Raw genomic sequence first — 16,916 nt, 5'->3', positions numbered from 1 at the left:
TATAAAAACGTCACTTGGCACGTGCATAAATTACAAGGACTTAATCCTATAAGAATCTTATATACTGAACATGAAAATGAGCGCCAAGAAACACTTGAAATGCAGAGATGAAACATGCTTGAACTCTTTCCTAATGAGCCCAGAAAAAAATAGGTGTCCATCACTGAATACCATGGGGGTGGCGTGGGGCTGACCTGTGGGACAGACATCACTGACATAATAGAAGTAGCTTAATGATGCCTCTTCTCCCCACGCGTGTCCCTTACATCTGTGTGGGCCACCCGTCTAACAGAAGTCAGCGATAATGAATTACTGTGTCTGGATTATAGAGAACAGTTGGGGTAGCAGGAGGGAATAGTATATAAGCAAAGCAGAGGAGTTACAGCGAGAGGGATAGAGTGAGTACACCGCTACCGTGGAGGTGCTGGCCCTGGATCAGTTGTGTTAAGACTAGCATTTACCTTCAGCCTATAGATGGAGAAAACAGGGCTCCCAGGACCATCCTCTGAAACACACCATCTGTGTTCACCTTTACATCATGGTAGGTGGAAAAGATAGCTACGAAGTCAGAGGCCTCAGAGGCCAATGTAAAGGGCAAGGACAAATCTATCCAGAAATTGTACTTCTGATGACAAATGTGTTTTCTGATCCCTAAGATGTCGTATAAATCCCCAGATAATTGTGTGATGAAAGGTCACTTGCTCTGCCAAAAATATACATTCTGGCAACTCCGGCTGAAATGCCACTTGTACATGTTTTCTTTATGTATCCTGACTTCGCCCATGAGTCAGATAACAGATCTGAACCCAGCATGAAAACATGCAAACTATTACACATGGGATGCAAATGCCAAACACAGCAGAGACTTCAGAAGACGTTATGCGTGTGTGTGTGTTTTCATTTGGAAGTACAAATGTATAAATATGAATTCTCTTATTACTTGTAGATTGGTAAAATTTATGAAATGAGAATGATGATGGATTTTAATGGCAACAATAGAGGATATGCATTTGTAACATTCTCAAATAAACAAGAAGCCAAGAATGCAATCAAGCAACTTAATAATTATGAAATTAGGTAAGATCCATCTCTTCTAGATTAAAAGTGAATCAGACAATGTACCTTTATCTGTTCTTCCATCAAGTTTATCTAATATAGTATATGCAAAATATAGCCAAAATCAGAAATAAAAGGTTAGTTCTTTTCCTTGGAAATCAATTTAATGAAATGTTTATTTAACCAACACACATAAGGTGCCAGACTAAGTTCTGTGCAATGTTCAAAGAAGCAAAATTCATTCATTTATCCATTTCGTAAATATGTGCTGGACATTGTTGAAAATATTAGAAGTATCAAGGTACACTTTCCTACACTTATAGTGAGCAATCGGATGTATAAGATTATTTAAAAGAGTTTGAAAAAATAAAAACCAGGAAATGGGGTAAAGTTGTATGAGGAGGTTGCTACTGTAACTTGATGTATTTAAGAAAATACTCTTCCAGAAAGTAAAATTTGATCTGAGACTTGAATGAAAAGAATCTGCCATGACAGTCGGACCTGGAGGAAAATCCTTTCAGAGAAAGAGAGAACAGCAAGTGCAGAGGTCTCAAAATGAGAATAAGCATGATGTGTTAAAGGAACAGAAAGAAAGCCAACATTAGGAAGAGTAAAGAGAGGAGGGTTGAAGGCAATACAGTTGGAGAGTCGTATATTTCATCATTAAGAATTTGGATTTTATTCAGAAAAAAAAAGGAGAAATCACAGGTTTTAATTAGATCCATGCTTTTTTACAACATTCCTCTGACTACTAAGTGAAGAATGGACTGTAGCAGGGTACGGGCTGAAAGAGGGAAGGCAGTTCAAAGGCTGCTGCTGTGTCTAGAACCAGATGAGAGACGGTGGTGCTTGCATAAGGGGTTAGTGGTAAAGGTGGTAAAAAGTCAGATGTGTGATGTATTTTGGAGGTTGAATAGACAAGACTGGCTAAATATTGGATTTAGAGTGTGAGTGGATTTATAATTCAGGGAGGAAAATTAGGATTTTGGTCCAAGTATGTGTGGATGTGATAGTGTCATAGAGATGGAAAAGGCTGGGAGAATAATAGGAAAACATGAAGAGCTCTGTTTGGGACAATTTACATTTGAGACGCACGTTAGACGTCCCAGGGGAGTTGCTGAGGGGGTGATTGTATGATATTGGAGTCAGGAGAATGGTCACGATTGGAACATAAATTTGGGAGTCAGCCAAATATAGGCAATATCTGAAACCAGGGGCTTAGCAGAGGGTTCCAGGACATAACTGACCCTATACAATCAATAACTGGTTTTTATAAATTGACAATACATGAAATTATCTACATTCTAAAATCTAAACCAGAGGGAACTGCCATAAATCCTTTCTTAAGGAAGCCCAGGACCACATGGAAGAAAGATTAGTGTGTTAGATGAAAAAGCAAGAGCTTGGGGTCAGATGGGCACCAGCTGAGTGCCAAAAAGTGACTTGACCTCTCTGAGCCTCAATTTCCTCATCTATAAAGTGGGAATAATAATACTTATTTCATAGGTTTATTATGGGGATGTTATCAAGATTTCAATATGTTTAGCTTAGTGTTTGGAAAATAGTAACAGGTCAGTAAGTGATAGAACTCTTACATATTAGCACATTCATTAATTCTGAGATGCAGCCTTTCACCTATATTTTCTTCCTGTAACAGAGATGCACTTTAAAACTGAGGGAATCTTAAAGTTAATGAATACGGAGAGAGTAGATTTCTTGTCATTAGTTTTCTCTCACTTCCTATAGGCTCAAAATAAGTCCTGCATTATCCTTCTAATTCTGTAGTCAGTCAACTACTGGGTCATTTTTCTTAAACCCCTTAGCCATGGAAAGATTGATTGGACTTGGCAACTACTAGTAGCCTAGGTATTCAGTACCAGGATTGGATTCTGGAACAGATTCTTGGAAGAAACATAAAGGAGGCTCCCCTTCCACACATGCCACCATGGATCCAAAAGAGCTCTGATATACGGAAAATTGGGGGGTATGAGAATCAGGAGATCAGAGGTCTAGCCCAGGTTCCTTTGGACAAATCCTTTGACCTCTTCCAGCATCCGTTTTATATTATCACCTGATCACCCACAGTTATTCCGAGCATACATCATATGAAATAATATATACTAAGTTATTACAGAAAGGGCTATAAAAAGCTATATTTAGATATATTCGTGATGTTTTCAGGAATTAGAAGATTCTCCATTCCTTGGTCTTTCATAGAAACTAAACATCTTAATAGCAAAGGTTATTCTCAAAATAGCTTTTAAGTTGAGATGGATGTAGAATTGTTTCTGTAGGGAATCAACAAAGTTCTCTGAATCTACTTAATTGTTACACACTGGAGCCTGTCAAGACTTTCTGAAAATAGATGGGGTATGAACAATGAACACAATCCATTAAAAAGTAACAGCATCCTCTGTGAATTTCAATGTCTTCATCTATAAAAGAGAGACAAAAATATACCTACCTCATGGGGGGGATTATGAAAAATAAAGGAGATAATGCATGTAAAGCTCAGTGCCTGACACATATCAGATGCTCTATAAATGTTTGCTGATGGTTATGATGATGGCAGGAGGGTGAAGAAAAGGAAGAGGAAAAATATGACAAAGCATTTGGAAAGAGAAAGTTGGTGGCCAAAATTCCAGTTAAAGTTCAGGTTGGACGCCAGAAGCAAGGTGAAGGCACAGAGTGACTTTGAATTTAAATTTTTAATGAGTAGTATTAATGGAATATGAAATAGCAGAATAGACACCCCAGGGCCAGGGCCAACCTCACCTACTTCCACTCTGCCTTGGATGTTGCCAGAGAGAGAACCTTTCGTGTAGAGAAGAGGATGTTTGTTACCTCTTCTTGTTACAAACCTTTGGTTTGTTTTTAGCCACTGTCTCTGAGGGGATAGATAAGGTTCTTATCCGGAAAAGACCACAGGTGTCATATCCTCCTCGTCATCAAATATCCACTGAGCATCCTCTAAATGCCTGGCTTCTGGCGACGTTAAAGTCGTGCCCTCAGCTTTGTTTTTTGTTTGTTTGGGGGTTTTTTTGCGGTACGCGGGCCTCTCACTGCTGTGCCCTCTCCCGCTGCAGAGCACAGGCTCCCGGACGCGCAGGCTCAGCGGCCATGGCTCACGGGCCCAGCCGCTCCGGGGCATGTGGGATCTTCCCGGACCGGGGCACGAACCCGCGTCCCCTGAATCGGCAGGCGGACTCTCAACCACTGCACCACCACGGAAGCCCATGCCCTCAGCTTTTGAGAGAGTTTTTCGTCTGTAAGCAATTCTGGGAAAGGTGCCTGACAAATCACACAGATTTAAAAACAGGATATGGAGACTCCAGGCTCCCCCTACTGGTAACTGACCAGCCCCCGAATGATCAAAAATATAATTTCTAAATAAATAATATCTTGGAACAAAAGGTTTAAGTTAAAAAAGAAAAACAAAAAACCCTGAAAGATCACTTTATTGACCCTTCCCTCGCCCCAGAAAAAACACATTGTTAGGACAACGTTCAACAAATGGAGATGGACCTGTTTCGTATCTGATACGTGGTCCTTGGTTCTTCAACAAAGCATAGAGGACAACTAGGAAAGGGCTCAACCTGGGTGAGAACACCTGCCACACAGCTGAGAGCCACTAGTTCCAAGAAATCAGAGCAATCTCCCACTCACCTGGCTGAGCACTTTTTATTCAGGAGGAATGAGTGGTTTCCGTTAAGCAAACTTTACCCATTTTTAATAACTGAGTTATGACAAAAGTCACGTGGCCTAATACACGACACACAAAAACAACCAAAAAACAGTAATAAAAGTTCAAACCGTTCCTTCATTACCCTATCGCCTAAAGAGAAACACTAGGTTGAGTTTGCATAGTCTTTCTAGATTTTCTATAGTTTTAATCAAAATGGCTTTCTCATATACTCATTTTACATTTTTTTAAAGCCAGCAGCATAGTGTGAACTGGTATTTTCAACCATCAAATACTCTCCTAGGTTACTATGTTTATTCTCCTATGTTACTATGTTTATTGACCACAGAGCATTCTATGTTATGAACGCTCATCTTTTATATACTAGTACATCCCAGCCAGGAGCAATATTGTCCCCCGAAGGGACATGGAGAAAGAAAGAGGCATGCTTGGATGACCTAACAGGTGGCTTTTGGCATTTAGTGGTCAAGAACCAGGATGACAAACATAGCACAGTATACAAGGAGGAAATGTCCAGCCCCAGAGTCAGTCATCTCAGCTGAGATACATTAAACCAGTCCTGCATGATGGACTATTTTGCTCATTTCCAATTTGGGAACTATTTTAAATAGTAGCAGCGAATAACCTTACACAAAAACGCTGATGCTCATCTTTATTTCTAAGGACACTCCCCTAGAGGGGCATTATTTGGCCAAAGGTTACACACACTTAAGACTTTCGATATATTTTCCCACATGTCCCCCAGAAAAGTTGAACTAACCTACACCTTGCCAATGAAGGTGTCCACCAACTGTCTGATAAGCAACACTGCACAGTGGAAGAAACAGGGATTAAACTGAATCCAGAGGCCAATTTTAACTCTCAAAATCTACAAAATCTTAAGCAAGTCACTTAATATCTTGGAATCTCAAGCTCTTCAATTGTAAAATGGAAACAATACCTATTCTGCCCACCTCACGGGCTCCTTGTGTCGGCCAAATAATATGTGAAACTGTTCTGTGTAAGGGACTATCTTTAATAGTGATCATGTCAGAATAGCTTCTCTATTTGGTTGGGAAAAAAAAGGAGCACGAGGGGTTGCAACCTCAGATACCTCCAGGGCGGGATACAACAGTACACTGAGCCAGGTGTAAAGACCTCAGGATTGATGAGGTATTAGGGAGTGTCAAGGATTTACAATAACTAGTGAATCTACATATACTCTAAAGACAGCAGACACAACTCAGTTTCAAATAGTTTTTTTTTCTTTAAAAATGCAGAGCCAAGGTTGACAGAACTTCCAGTTTCTCAAAAGCAGCTACAACTTTCCAAAACCAGTTTAAACACTAAGACAACCAAATGTTCCATATCCACAGGCCATATCAGGTCCCGGTCCTGATATTTTCAATTTCAATATATATATTTTCATTTTCCGTCTTAAACCTTAAGCAAGCAAGGACTCTCACCTATCAAAATGCCTGCTGTTTTCGCAGAAATGGGCGTCTGTTAGGGGTTTGTGCCAGCGTGGACAACTGTCGATTATTTGTTGGGGGAATCCCAAAAACCAAAAAGAGAGAAGAAATCTTATCAGAGATGAAAAAGGTCACCGAAGGAGTTGTGGATGTCATTGTCTACCCAAGTGCTGCAGATAAAACCAAAAACCGGGGCTTTGCCTTCGTGGAGTACGAGAATCATCGGGCAGCTGCCATGGCCAGGAGGAAGCTTCTGCCAGGTTAGTACCCCTCCTCAAAGAGGAGACTTCTCCACTCCGTCCTGCCTGCCTCAGGCCGCTGTGCTCCTTAGCAAAGGAAACAAAAGCCTGTTGTTCGTTTTTTTTTTTTGCTCTTTATCTCTGGTTATGTTACATTTTTTAAACTCTTGGTCTTTCTTATTTATCTCACAGTTGATTCAGTTCCCTGAAGTTTTCTCAGATTAGGTTCTGAAAACTATTCACTTTGTGCATTAAATCCAATCCATTGCACAGGAGAAATTCAGAACTTGGAGTTATAGCAACCCTATACTGAATCTTTAAACTGAAGAATCTCCTTAAAAGTAAATTTATCAGTCAGCAGTTATCTTTGTATATAGTTTTTGTTATTGGGCTTATTAGAAATAGGGTATATGTTATCCATTATAATGTAGAAATAATAAATATGCAAATGATACATTATCCCAATGACAATTAAAATGACATACTTTTATTATGAATCCTTAGTGTCTAATAATTTGTCTAATTTTAGGGAATAGAAATAATAGCTTTCCATACAAAGACACCTTAGTTAGATGCTACAACCTCAAGATAGGTCCTATTTGGTCAACAGCCATGAATTCCTGGGTTTAGAAGACTCCACCAAGACACTGCCCCACTAAGATCAACTTAGGAAAAATTGTTGAAAGTCCTGTGCTTGTTATAAAATATTTGCCAAACTTATACAAAGTTATTAAAATGAATTAATATTAAAATTATAAGTATTTCAAGAATGGCATATTGAATACATTGGAATCAAGGATTCTCTTAAGCACTGTGGAAGTCACCAGAATCTAAAACAAGGCAGAACAGCAACAAACACACCTACATTTATTTTTATTTTTTAAAATAAAACCAATAGGATTAGCCCTCCAGAAATTTTCAAAATTGAAAGATGGCTTCTGAGCTTGGGGAATATGTTTTAATAATATTTTCATGAAGGCAGCTTAAAGTGAAAAAAATATGAGAAATCCCCCAAAATTGCTGAATCTATTGAGAGGTGGACATTTTTAATATTTAATATATTATTAATATATATTATACATGCGTAATAGTATTGTTATAAAACATAGGAAAGAAATTTTGCAAAGACTAGGGAAGATGAAATCAATATTTAAAATTTTAACAGTAAAAATGTTTTGATCTGAGGTGGATATTTTTAATGGGGAAGCTTCCATTCACTACTACTTCACTACCCAGTGGTCAAGTCGCCTGACTCACAGGTGCATAGAATCACTCAAACTCCTCATGCTGCTTACCTAGCTTCTCAGTGACCTGAACTTAACATTTTGCTGTCCTCTTCAACATCAACAATTCTGCTTTCGAAAAGTGCCTCGTATCCATCTTGTTCTCAGACCATCACTGTAGGCTAAACGCATATATTCCCAAACTTGGATTATTTTTTTTTTCAAGGTTTCCTAAGTATTCTCCCAGGTCTGCTTTCTCTTTGATGCCCCCAGCCCCCCACCTCCCCCGCCTACTCCATCCTAAACATTACCACCAGAGTAGTGTTCCTAAAATAACATATCATTCTTTCTACCAAAAGTTCTTCCAAATAGTAGGAATTCAATCTCTCCTTGTTAAGAGACTGAATGATGTCACTCACTCATTAGTTCAAAAATATTCACCAACTTGCTGCTGCATATGAGATAAAGCATAAACCTCTGAGCTTGTCATTCAAGGCCTTTCACTCGGGGCCCCAGTTCTTTTCAAACATAATTTGGACCTTCTTTTTCACAATAAACACCCTCCTTTCTATCAGGACAAACTCAGTGTCCTAGGTAACACCATGCTCGTTTTTTGTATCCTTTATTTCGAATGCTATATCCCCTCCTAAAATGACCTGCCCCTCCCCGTCTCTACCGACTCATGGCATTCAAAGCCCCAGCTTAGCCACCACTTCATTGAGAAACCAGCTTCTACTATTCCATCCCACATTAATCATTTTCCTCCTTCATACCTGTAAAAACAGATATGTACAATCATTTGGGGGATGGGGGAGGATGGAGCACCAGGGGTTGCAACCTCAGATACCTGTGAAAGAGGGTCCAAAATGGGAGCGTTTTCAGCAGCCAGACAATCACTGTTCCTAGGGAATTAAAACTTCCCGTCAGCTTCCCTTCTTCAAAGAAAACAGCACATTGACCCACAGAAAGAGCTTCTGTCTTTACCTGAGTTGAACTGACTAGGCCGGGCAAGGCTGAGCAGCTAGGCAGCAAGAATTCTCCAGCACTGTGTTATGCTTCCTCCCAAGATCCTGAGTTCTCCCTGTGGATTCTCTGGCCAGGACGCAGCAATATATAGGCTGCCTCACTCTCCCCAGGCATTTTCTCATCCTCATCATGATGTGAGGCAGCCCCCGCCCCCCCTTTGCTTGTTGCCCTTTAAGTTGGCCTCAGCTGGTTGAGTTTCAGTCCCCTGGAGTTTAGTCAGACTGCCTCATCAGCAGAATAACAAGAGGCGGAGAATCAGGCAGCCAGAGCAAACTGCTTCCTTTCTACTGAAGCCTGAGAGTAAAATCTATTACCCATTTGGACATCTACTTATGACCTCACCATAGATTAAGCAACAACACAGGATTTCAGTAATGGGCAATCCTCTGGAGACCCCAGTTTGAAAGGACAAGGAGAACTTTAAGAAACGTGATAAGCAAGGACCACAAGAAGCTTTTCCTTCTTAATTGATCCAGACTTGAAGACAGAGAGAAAACCGTGGTCTAAAGTGATATATTGCCTCCCACCACCTACCTCCTCAAACAGTGGACGCTCCCTCTTGACATTGCATCTTTACTGAGGTGTACCTAGAACAAAGTTGATGCATCCAGTTCAGGCATTATCAAAGCATTCTAAGGATACTGTGAAAAAAAGTTCCAACAGCGGTTTGCAATTTTAGCCTCCATCAGAATCACCTGGAGGGCTTGTTAAGGCATAGATTGCTGGGGCCCCCAACCCCAGAGTTCCTGATTCAGTAGGTGTGGTATGGGGTCTGATCATTTGCATTTATAATAAGTTCCCAGGATGCAACTGCCCCTGAGACCACAAGTTTGAGATCTGATCATCTAAATCAAGGGTGGTCCATGGTGGGCTACAAATTTGAATCATCTGAGGAGGTTTTAAAACAATACCAGTGCCCAAATCAACCTCTAATCAATTGAATCTGCTTCTCGGCGGGGGGAGGGGGGCGGGGGGGCGGCGGCTTTGGAGCACTGATTTTAAGTTTTCCAGATAATTCTGTTGTGTAGCCAAATTTTGTGATCCACTGCTAAATCTATCAACTAATGACACTAGACACTCACCTGTATGGGAAGTAAACAGGAACACCTGGGGAACCACTCAGTATGGAAACATTTATTAAGCGTCTACAATGTACTTTGCTTTCTTCTAAATGACAAGGTTCTAAAAAAAAAAATCATACCTAATTTGAGTGACACTATTCACAGTGGACACAAAGAACGCATATTCTGAGGAAACTATACATCCCCAAAAATAGATCAAAAATACTCAAGAGGGGGCTTCCCTGGTGGCGCAGTGGTTGAGGGTCCGCCTGCCGATGCAGGAGACACGGGTTCGTGCCCTGGTCCGGGAAGATCCCACGTGCCGCGGAGCGACTGAGCCCGTGAGCCATGGCCGCTGGGCCTGTGCGTCCGGAGCCTGTGCTCCGCAACGGGAGAGGCCACAACAGTGAGAGGCCCGCATATTGCAAAAAAAAAAAAAAAAATACTCAAGAGGAATGTACGTTATTGAATTATCATTTAAAAGCGATAAATTAAGTCCCTTCTTTTTAAAAAGTTTTAAATAGGTGGGTTTTTAAAATTTTTTATTGCCGTATAGTTGCTTTACAATGTTGTGTTAGTTTCTGCTGTAAAGCAAAGTGAATTAGCTATATGTATACATATATCCCCTCCTTTTTGGATTTCCTTCCCATTTAAATCACCACAGAACACTGAGTAGAGTTCCCTGTGCTGTACAGTAGGTTCTCATTAGTTATCTATTTTACACATAGTAATGTATTTATGTCAATCCCAATCTCCCAGTTCATCCCACCCCCCCTTTCCCCCCTGTGTCCATACATTTGTGCTCTACGTCTGTCTCTATTTCTGCTTTGCATATAGGTTCATCTGTAGCATTTTCCTAGATTCCTCATATATGCATTAATGCATCACCTTTTTTTGTCTTCACAACAACCCTGAGAAGCAGGTACTTTTATTATCCCCATTTTACAGATGAGGAAACTGATGCTTAGAAAGGTTGTTTCCTAGCCAGGATCATTAATCTGATATTTGAACTTGTCTGACTTCAAAGCTCAAGTTCACAAATCACTTTCCAACACTGACTTTCACAGGGATGTTTATGGAAATCACTGCTCCCTGCACCTCCTCTCACTTCTAGCCACTTTAACCTTTTCCACATCTTCAGGCCTGTGAATGACTTACCGTGGTCCCAGTCTGGGAAGGCAACAGCCAATGGGCTAGAACAGTGTTCTCAATTTTGGCTGAATTAACTGAGGTGCTTTTCAAAATCCTGAGGCCTAGACCACTTAAATCAGAATTGGAAAAGAGGGTCCAGAGGTCAATGATGAGCTGATTCCCAGGGGAAAATCAAAAGCACTGATTTGTAATATTTTTGGATTTCCATACTATTAACACTCCCACTGTGGTTCATTTCAAGCCACCAAAGTGACATCAATTGACTCACAAAATTCTGAAAATGTAACAGTCTATTCTTGCAGGTAGAAAGGACCTGACTCCAGCACACCCAGTGGAACCCATATTTTTGTAAGCTCTTCTACTATGGGGCCAAGACTGCGAACCACTGAGCTACAGAAACCAGAGTCACCTGGGAGCCTTAGGGTTTTGGGGATAATACCCTTAGCAAAGTCTATGGAAAGCATAGAAAGGAAGGGAATGGAAGAAAAAGGAAAGGAGATGTAGAAGGGGAGTGGAAGGGAGGGGGAAAAGAGAGTGAGGGAGAAAACTATCCTCTGGGCTACAAGGCAGAACAAGGTAGCCAGCCAACTGGGATAGGAGGAGCCAGCCTCCTCCTAACTCACTGGGATTCGCTAACTCATTAGAATGCGTCTACCCTTTGTTTGAGTTTTAGAATGTCAATGCCACAGATGCTTTCACTGACTGTTTCTTAAGGAATAAAAAGATGCATTTTGATTAAAAATACTTGCCTCTTGTATAATATTTAAACATTTCCAATCAAATTAAGAAATTGAGTTGACCCTCACCGTCCTCTCCTCACTTCAATATGGATCTGTACTGTGTAGGGGTAAGGGGGTTGAGTAACAACAAACAAAAGGGAGCAGTGGAGAAGTGAAATAGATCCGGGTAAGGTATCCTCTCAAAAGCTCATTTCCTCTTCTGTAAAATTGGGAAAGTCATTCCCCTTCCCACAGAGTTACTGTGAGAAGGAACTGAGAGAATATGGGAAACACAGTAGAGTGCAAGACACTCAATAAATTGCAGTCATATAGGAATACAAATATATATGTAGCCATGGATAACAGCTACCCTTTCAAGATGAGTTCAGTTTCCCATCATAGACTCTTCATTGCTCTTTGTCTTAATTTGGAAAATAATAATAACTTTTTCTCCACATTTCTGAGTTGTCTATGTTCTGAAAAAGCGAGAATTAGGAGGGAATATAGTTGATGAGAGCTCTGACCGAGTGTAAACGACCGAAAACAAACTAGGGGTACCTGAGCCCTACCCATCCTTCACATGCACCATTTTTGGACAGCTCAGTGGTGGCACCTAGTCACACAGTTTCCAACTGCAGCAGATATACTTCCTAATGACCTTTCTAATGCTTCAGGAAGCCAGACTCTATGTCTGAGCCCTAAATCCATTCTTTTCCTTTCTTCCATTTTTGCCATCTCCAATGACTACCTTCACCCTGTGAGAACTAGGACCCAAACGTGACCGCTGCTGCCTCATTTCTGTTCCATTTCAAACCAAGTTCTAGTTCCGTTTATACCCCATCAGTATAATAAGCCACTTGTCATACAGAACTCCCTTTAGCCAGGTCTTATTTGAAATGTCTCTTAAAATCAATAATCACCTCTTTTAATATTAGTCTTCTTGCTCAATCAAGACCTCAAGGTTCAATTTAAAAGTCCATTAGTATGAATTGAGATTATGTCCTAATTTCTATATAATTAATCATACTTGTGATCCTTCTCAACAGGAAGAATTCAGTTATGGGGACATCCTATTGCAGTAGACTGGGCAGAACCAGAAGTGGAAGTTGATGAAGACACAATGTCTTCTGTGAAAATCCTATATGTAAGAAACCTAATGCTGTCTACCTCAGAAGACATGATTGAGAAAGAATTCAACAATATTAAACCAGGTAGGACATACCAGACAAGATTACTTTTTCAAGACATACTTTAAAAACACTTATGCTGGGGGCTTCCCTGGTGGCGCGGTGGTTGAGAATCCGCCTGCCGATGCAGGGGACACGGGTTTGTGCCCCGGTCCGGGAAGATCCCACATGCCGCGGAGCGGCTGGGCCCGTGAGCCATGGCCGCTGAGCCTGCGCGTCCGGAGCCTGTGCTCCGCAAGGGGAGAGGCCGCAGCAGTGAGAGGCACGCGCACCGCAAAAAAAAAAAAAATAGTTTTCACTTATTCTCATAATTGCATAGACTATTAAAACTATATTCCTGGGCTTCCCTGGTGGCGCAGTGGTTGAGAGTCCGCCTGCCGATGCAGGGGACACGGGTTCGTGCCCTGGTCCGGGAGGATCCCACATGCCGCGGAGCGGCTGAGCCCGTGAGCCACGGCCGCTGGGCCTGTGCGTCCGGAGCCTGTGCTCCGCAACGGGAGAGGCCACAGAAGTGAGGGGCCCGCATACCGCAAAAAAAAAAAATAAAATAAAATAAAAAAATAAAAAAAATAAAAAAAAAAAAAACAACTATATTCCTACCTTTGGATTCGAAAAGAGGGACCTAAGGTCCTATAATATTTATCAATAATTGTACATGTTTCTGTCTGATTACTTAATGAATACATATTTCCTTCATTAAACTATAAATTCCATGAGTTCTTTTTGTTTCTTTTGTCTCCTCAGCTCCTGTGTGCCTGGGACTTAGTAGATGCTCAATAAATATTAACTGTGTTAATGAATGCATGGCCAAAACTATAAATCTAATGCAGGTTTCTCAACCTCAGTATTCCTGACATTTTTGGCCAGATAATTCTTGGCTGTGGGGGTCTGTCCTGTGCAGTCCATGGTGTAATAACAAAAAATGTCTCTGGACATTTTTATAATTTTGTAATTTTTGTAACCAAAAATGTCTCTAGACATTTTTGTGCCTGGGAAGGCAAATTGCCCCCAGTTGAGAACCGCTGGTCTAATGGAATATGACTGTGACTTTAGGTACATAAGTAAGGAGGTGACAATTTGTTCTAGGAAACTAATTTGGGTGAAGAGAAAGCAAAAAAGAGGGTGGAGAAGAATAATTACTGTTCATTTTGTCAATACTTTTCATTATCAATTTTAAGCCATGAGATCGACTCCCTATCTCTTTTTTTCTCATATAGAAACTGCAACACTGAGACAAGTAAAGCATTTTAAGAAACAATGTCCAAAGAAGCATTTCCCACAGCCAGTTCTGCATAACATTAATTCTATAAACTGTTAGTAGATGTTACTGATAAAAGGGATCCATGGTCAAATAAGTTTGTTAACACCAGATTCAGCAAAATTAAATGTTTGTTTGCTTGTGGGACTTATCAGAGTCCTTCACCTTCTAATTTGCTTTGAAAGTCTCCAAAAGAAGAGTTGTAGGATAACTCACTTCCCAATTTGGGGGCCATGGATCTCATTTTTTGGCAAATCATCTTGTGGTATTAGCATGCTTTGGAGCGTATTAGTCTAAGTTTATCACCATGGTGACATCTTTCCATAAATGAGAATTTCTCAGGCAGTAACTCTCTAGATTGTTGATAAGCATAGGCCATGATGCCATCATCTTAAAACTGCCTGAGGATATTCACTTCACATACTCTTGTTGCCTGTTTCCAACTCTGGTTGCTCTGTCAGTTATAATAGAATAAATTGATAATTCATTCTAAAGGTAATCAGTAAGGTTATCATTTCTCACTTTTTAAAGATTCATCAGAGATTTGTCTTTTTCCAGCCTTCAGGAACTCTGCCTTCCCTGCTACTTTAGTATAACGGTATGGCTCAACAACCCTAAGATGTAGGGTACATTACTACTTCCATTATTTTAAAGATAAGAAAACCAGGACCCAGAGCAGATAAGTAACTTGCCCAGGGTCATACAACCAGCATACAACCAGCAAGTGGCAGATTCCGGACTTGAATCCAGGTCTGGTTAACAGTATGTTCTTAACAATTCTAGGACCCTGTGCTCTGTGTTTATTCCATTTACTCACTCTTTCATTCACCTGTCATTGCTTCAGTAGTTCATGGGTGCCAGGCACAGTGGGAGGAGCTAACAGGTATGATGTGTGTGTGTGGAAGGAGTGTAAGATGCTCCAGAAAAATAACAGCAATGGCAGCCTAACTCCCGAGGTGCAGAGAAGACTCATGTTTAGGAGAAGTGACGTATAATTGGAGATCTGAAAGTTGATGCAGTTATGAGCATAAGAACTAATCTGTGAATGTATAAGCATTGCTCCACCATGACTTTAAGTTGATTTTCTTCCTTCCCATAGTGAATAATACTTCTTATTTTTATGTAATTAAAACATTATTCCTTGAAGTAAGTCAGAAAGAGAAAAACAAATACTGTATGCTAACACATATATATGGAATCTAAAAAAAATGGATCTGATGAACCTAAGGACAGGACAGGAATAAAGACACAGACATAGAGAATGGACTTGAGGATACCGGGGATGGGGGAAGGGTAAGCTGGGAGAAAGTGAGAGAGTGGCATGGACATATATACCCTACCCAATGTAAAATAGATAGCTAGTGGGAAGCAGCTGCATAGCACAGGGAGATCAGCTCGGTGCTTTGTGACCACCTAGAGGGGTGGGATAGAGAGGGTGGGAGGGAGACACAAGAGGGAAGGGATATGTGGTTATATGTATACATATAGCTGATTCACTTTGTTATACAGCAGAAACTAACACAACATTGTAAAGCAATTATACTACAATAAAGATGTTTTTAAAAATTACTCTTTTTAGGGGAGAAAGGCTGGAATGAGAAACTACTGAAAGACTGCTTCCTTTCATAGTCACTGGCTATCAGCTTTCCCAGTCTGTGTGTTGAAGAGATACAAGTGTCCAGGCCCTTTTAATTATAATGAAAATAATAAATGCCAGGTGTGTTTCTCCCTCTCCCTCTCAGGCTGGCGGGACAACTCTCAGGGCTCCATAACGATGTGTGGCTGCTTCTTGGCACTCTGCAGAAGAAAATGAATGGCAAAGGGTCGACTACTAGCAGACATCTGCTGTACTGGGAAAAAAAAAAAAGTCAGAGCTAACCAGTTTCTTTTCCAGTGGAAAGAATGTGTTTAAACTTACCTAGAAAAATTTGAGAAACAGAAAAATAACTCTTTAAAAATTCTATTGAAAGTTTGGATCCCTCGGAGGATCCTAAATATTCCTTGCAAATATTTATCAATGTATTATTTTAACCCTGATTAACCTGAAAATATTATATCGGTACCCAGAGAAATAAATGACAATCAGAACAAAAACTGGGGCCTGAAAATGTATGTTCTTCCCCAGTATAGCCTAAGGGTATCTGCTGAAATTCCAATTATAGTCATTCTATAAAATGTGATTTTCCTAAAGGAGTTTACCTTCAGAATCACCTGGAGGGCTTGTTAAAACAGATTGCTGGCCCTGCCCCCTGAGTTTCACATTCAGTACGTCTGGGGTGGAGCCCAAGCACTTGCATTTCCATTAAGTTCTAGGTGAAGCTGAGACTGCAGGTCTGGGGACCCCACTTTGGGAACCATGACCCTCTGAAAGTCTCCCCTTGGGATTGCAGATGTGTTTGTCTTCAGGTAATTGATGTGTCTCTGACAAGTTGGTAATGAACAGAGTAACTGTTTTCCAGTTCTCTGAATTATGAGCCTTACGGATGACCACTAGTATTTTATTACCTCACCCTCTGCCAAATGAGGGTCAATCAATAATCAAATTCCTATGCACAAAGAAGGAACATATTAAAATAAGCCATATGTTGAATACTATTGTAGAGAATACCAGCTCTACTATTGTAGAGAATACCAGAATGCGCCATAACTACTGAGCCTGCGTGCCACAACTACTGAGCCCACACACCACAACTGAGCCCACACGCCACCACAACTGAGCCTGTGCTCTAGAGCCCATGAGCCACAACTACTGAGCCCACATGCCACAACTACTGAAGCCTGTGTGCCTAGAGCCCATGCTCCGCAACAAGAAAAGCCACTGCAGTGAGAAGCACGTGCACC

General features: G+C 40.8%; 1 protein-coding gene across 1 annotated transcript in view; it reads left to right on the top strand.

The window, feature by feature from the left end:
• Nucleotides 1-16,916, top strand: part of A1CF (APOBEC1 complementation factor) — a 78,518-nt gene that overhangs the window by 45,075 nt on the left and 16,527 nt on the right. The window contains exons 4-6 of the mRNA XM_059053999.2: nt 947-1,077; nt 6,232-6,470; nt 12,677-12,841. Of these exons, the coding sequence (XP_058909982.1) occupies nt 947-1,077; nt 6,232-6,470; nt 12,677-12,841 (535 nt within the window). The remainder of the gene's footprint in view (nt 1-946; nt 1,078-6,231; nt 6,471-12,676; nt 12,842-16,916) is intronic.

Source organism: Kogia breviceps, chromosome 2 (assembly GCF_026419965.1).
Source record: "Kogia breviceps isolate mKogBre1 chromosome 2, mKogBre1 haplotype 1, whole genome shotgun sequence".
NCBI classification, from domain to species: Eukaryota; Metazoa; Chordata; class Mammalia; order Artiodactyla; family Physeteridae; genus Kogia; species Kogia breviceps.
Note: the sequence above shows the minus strand (reverse complement) of the source record. Positions and strands in the feature narration are given on the sequence as shown.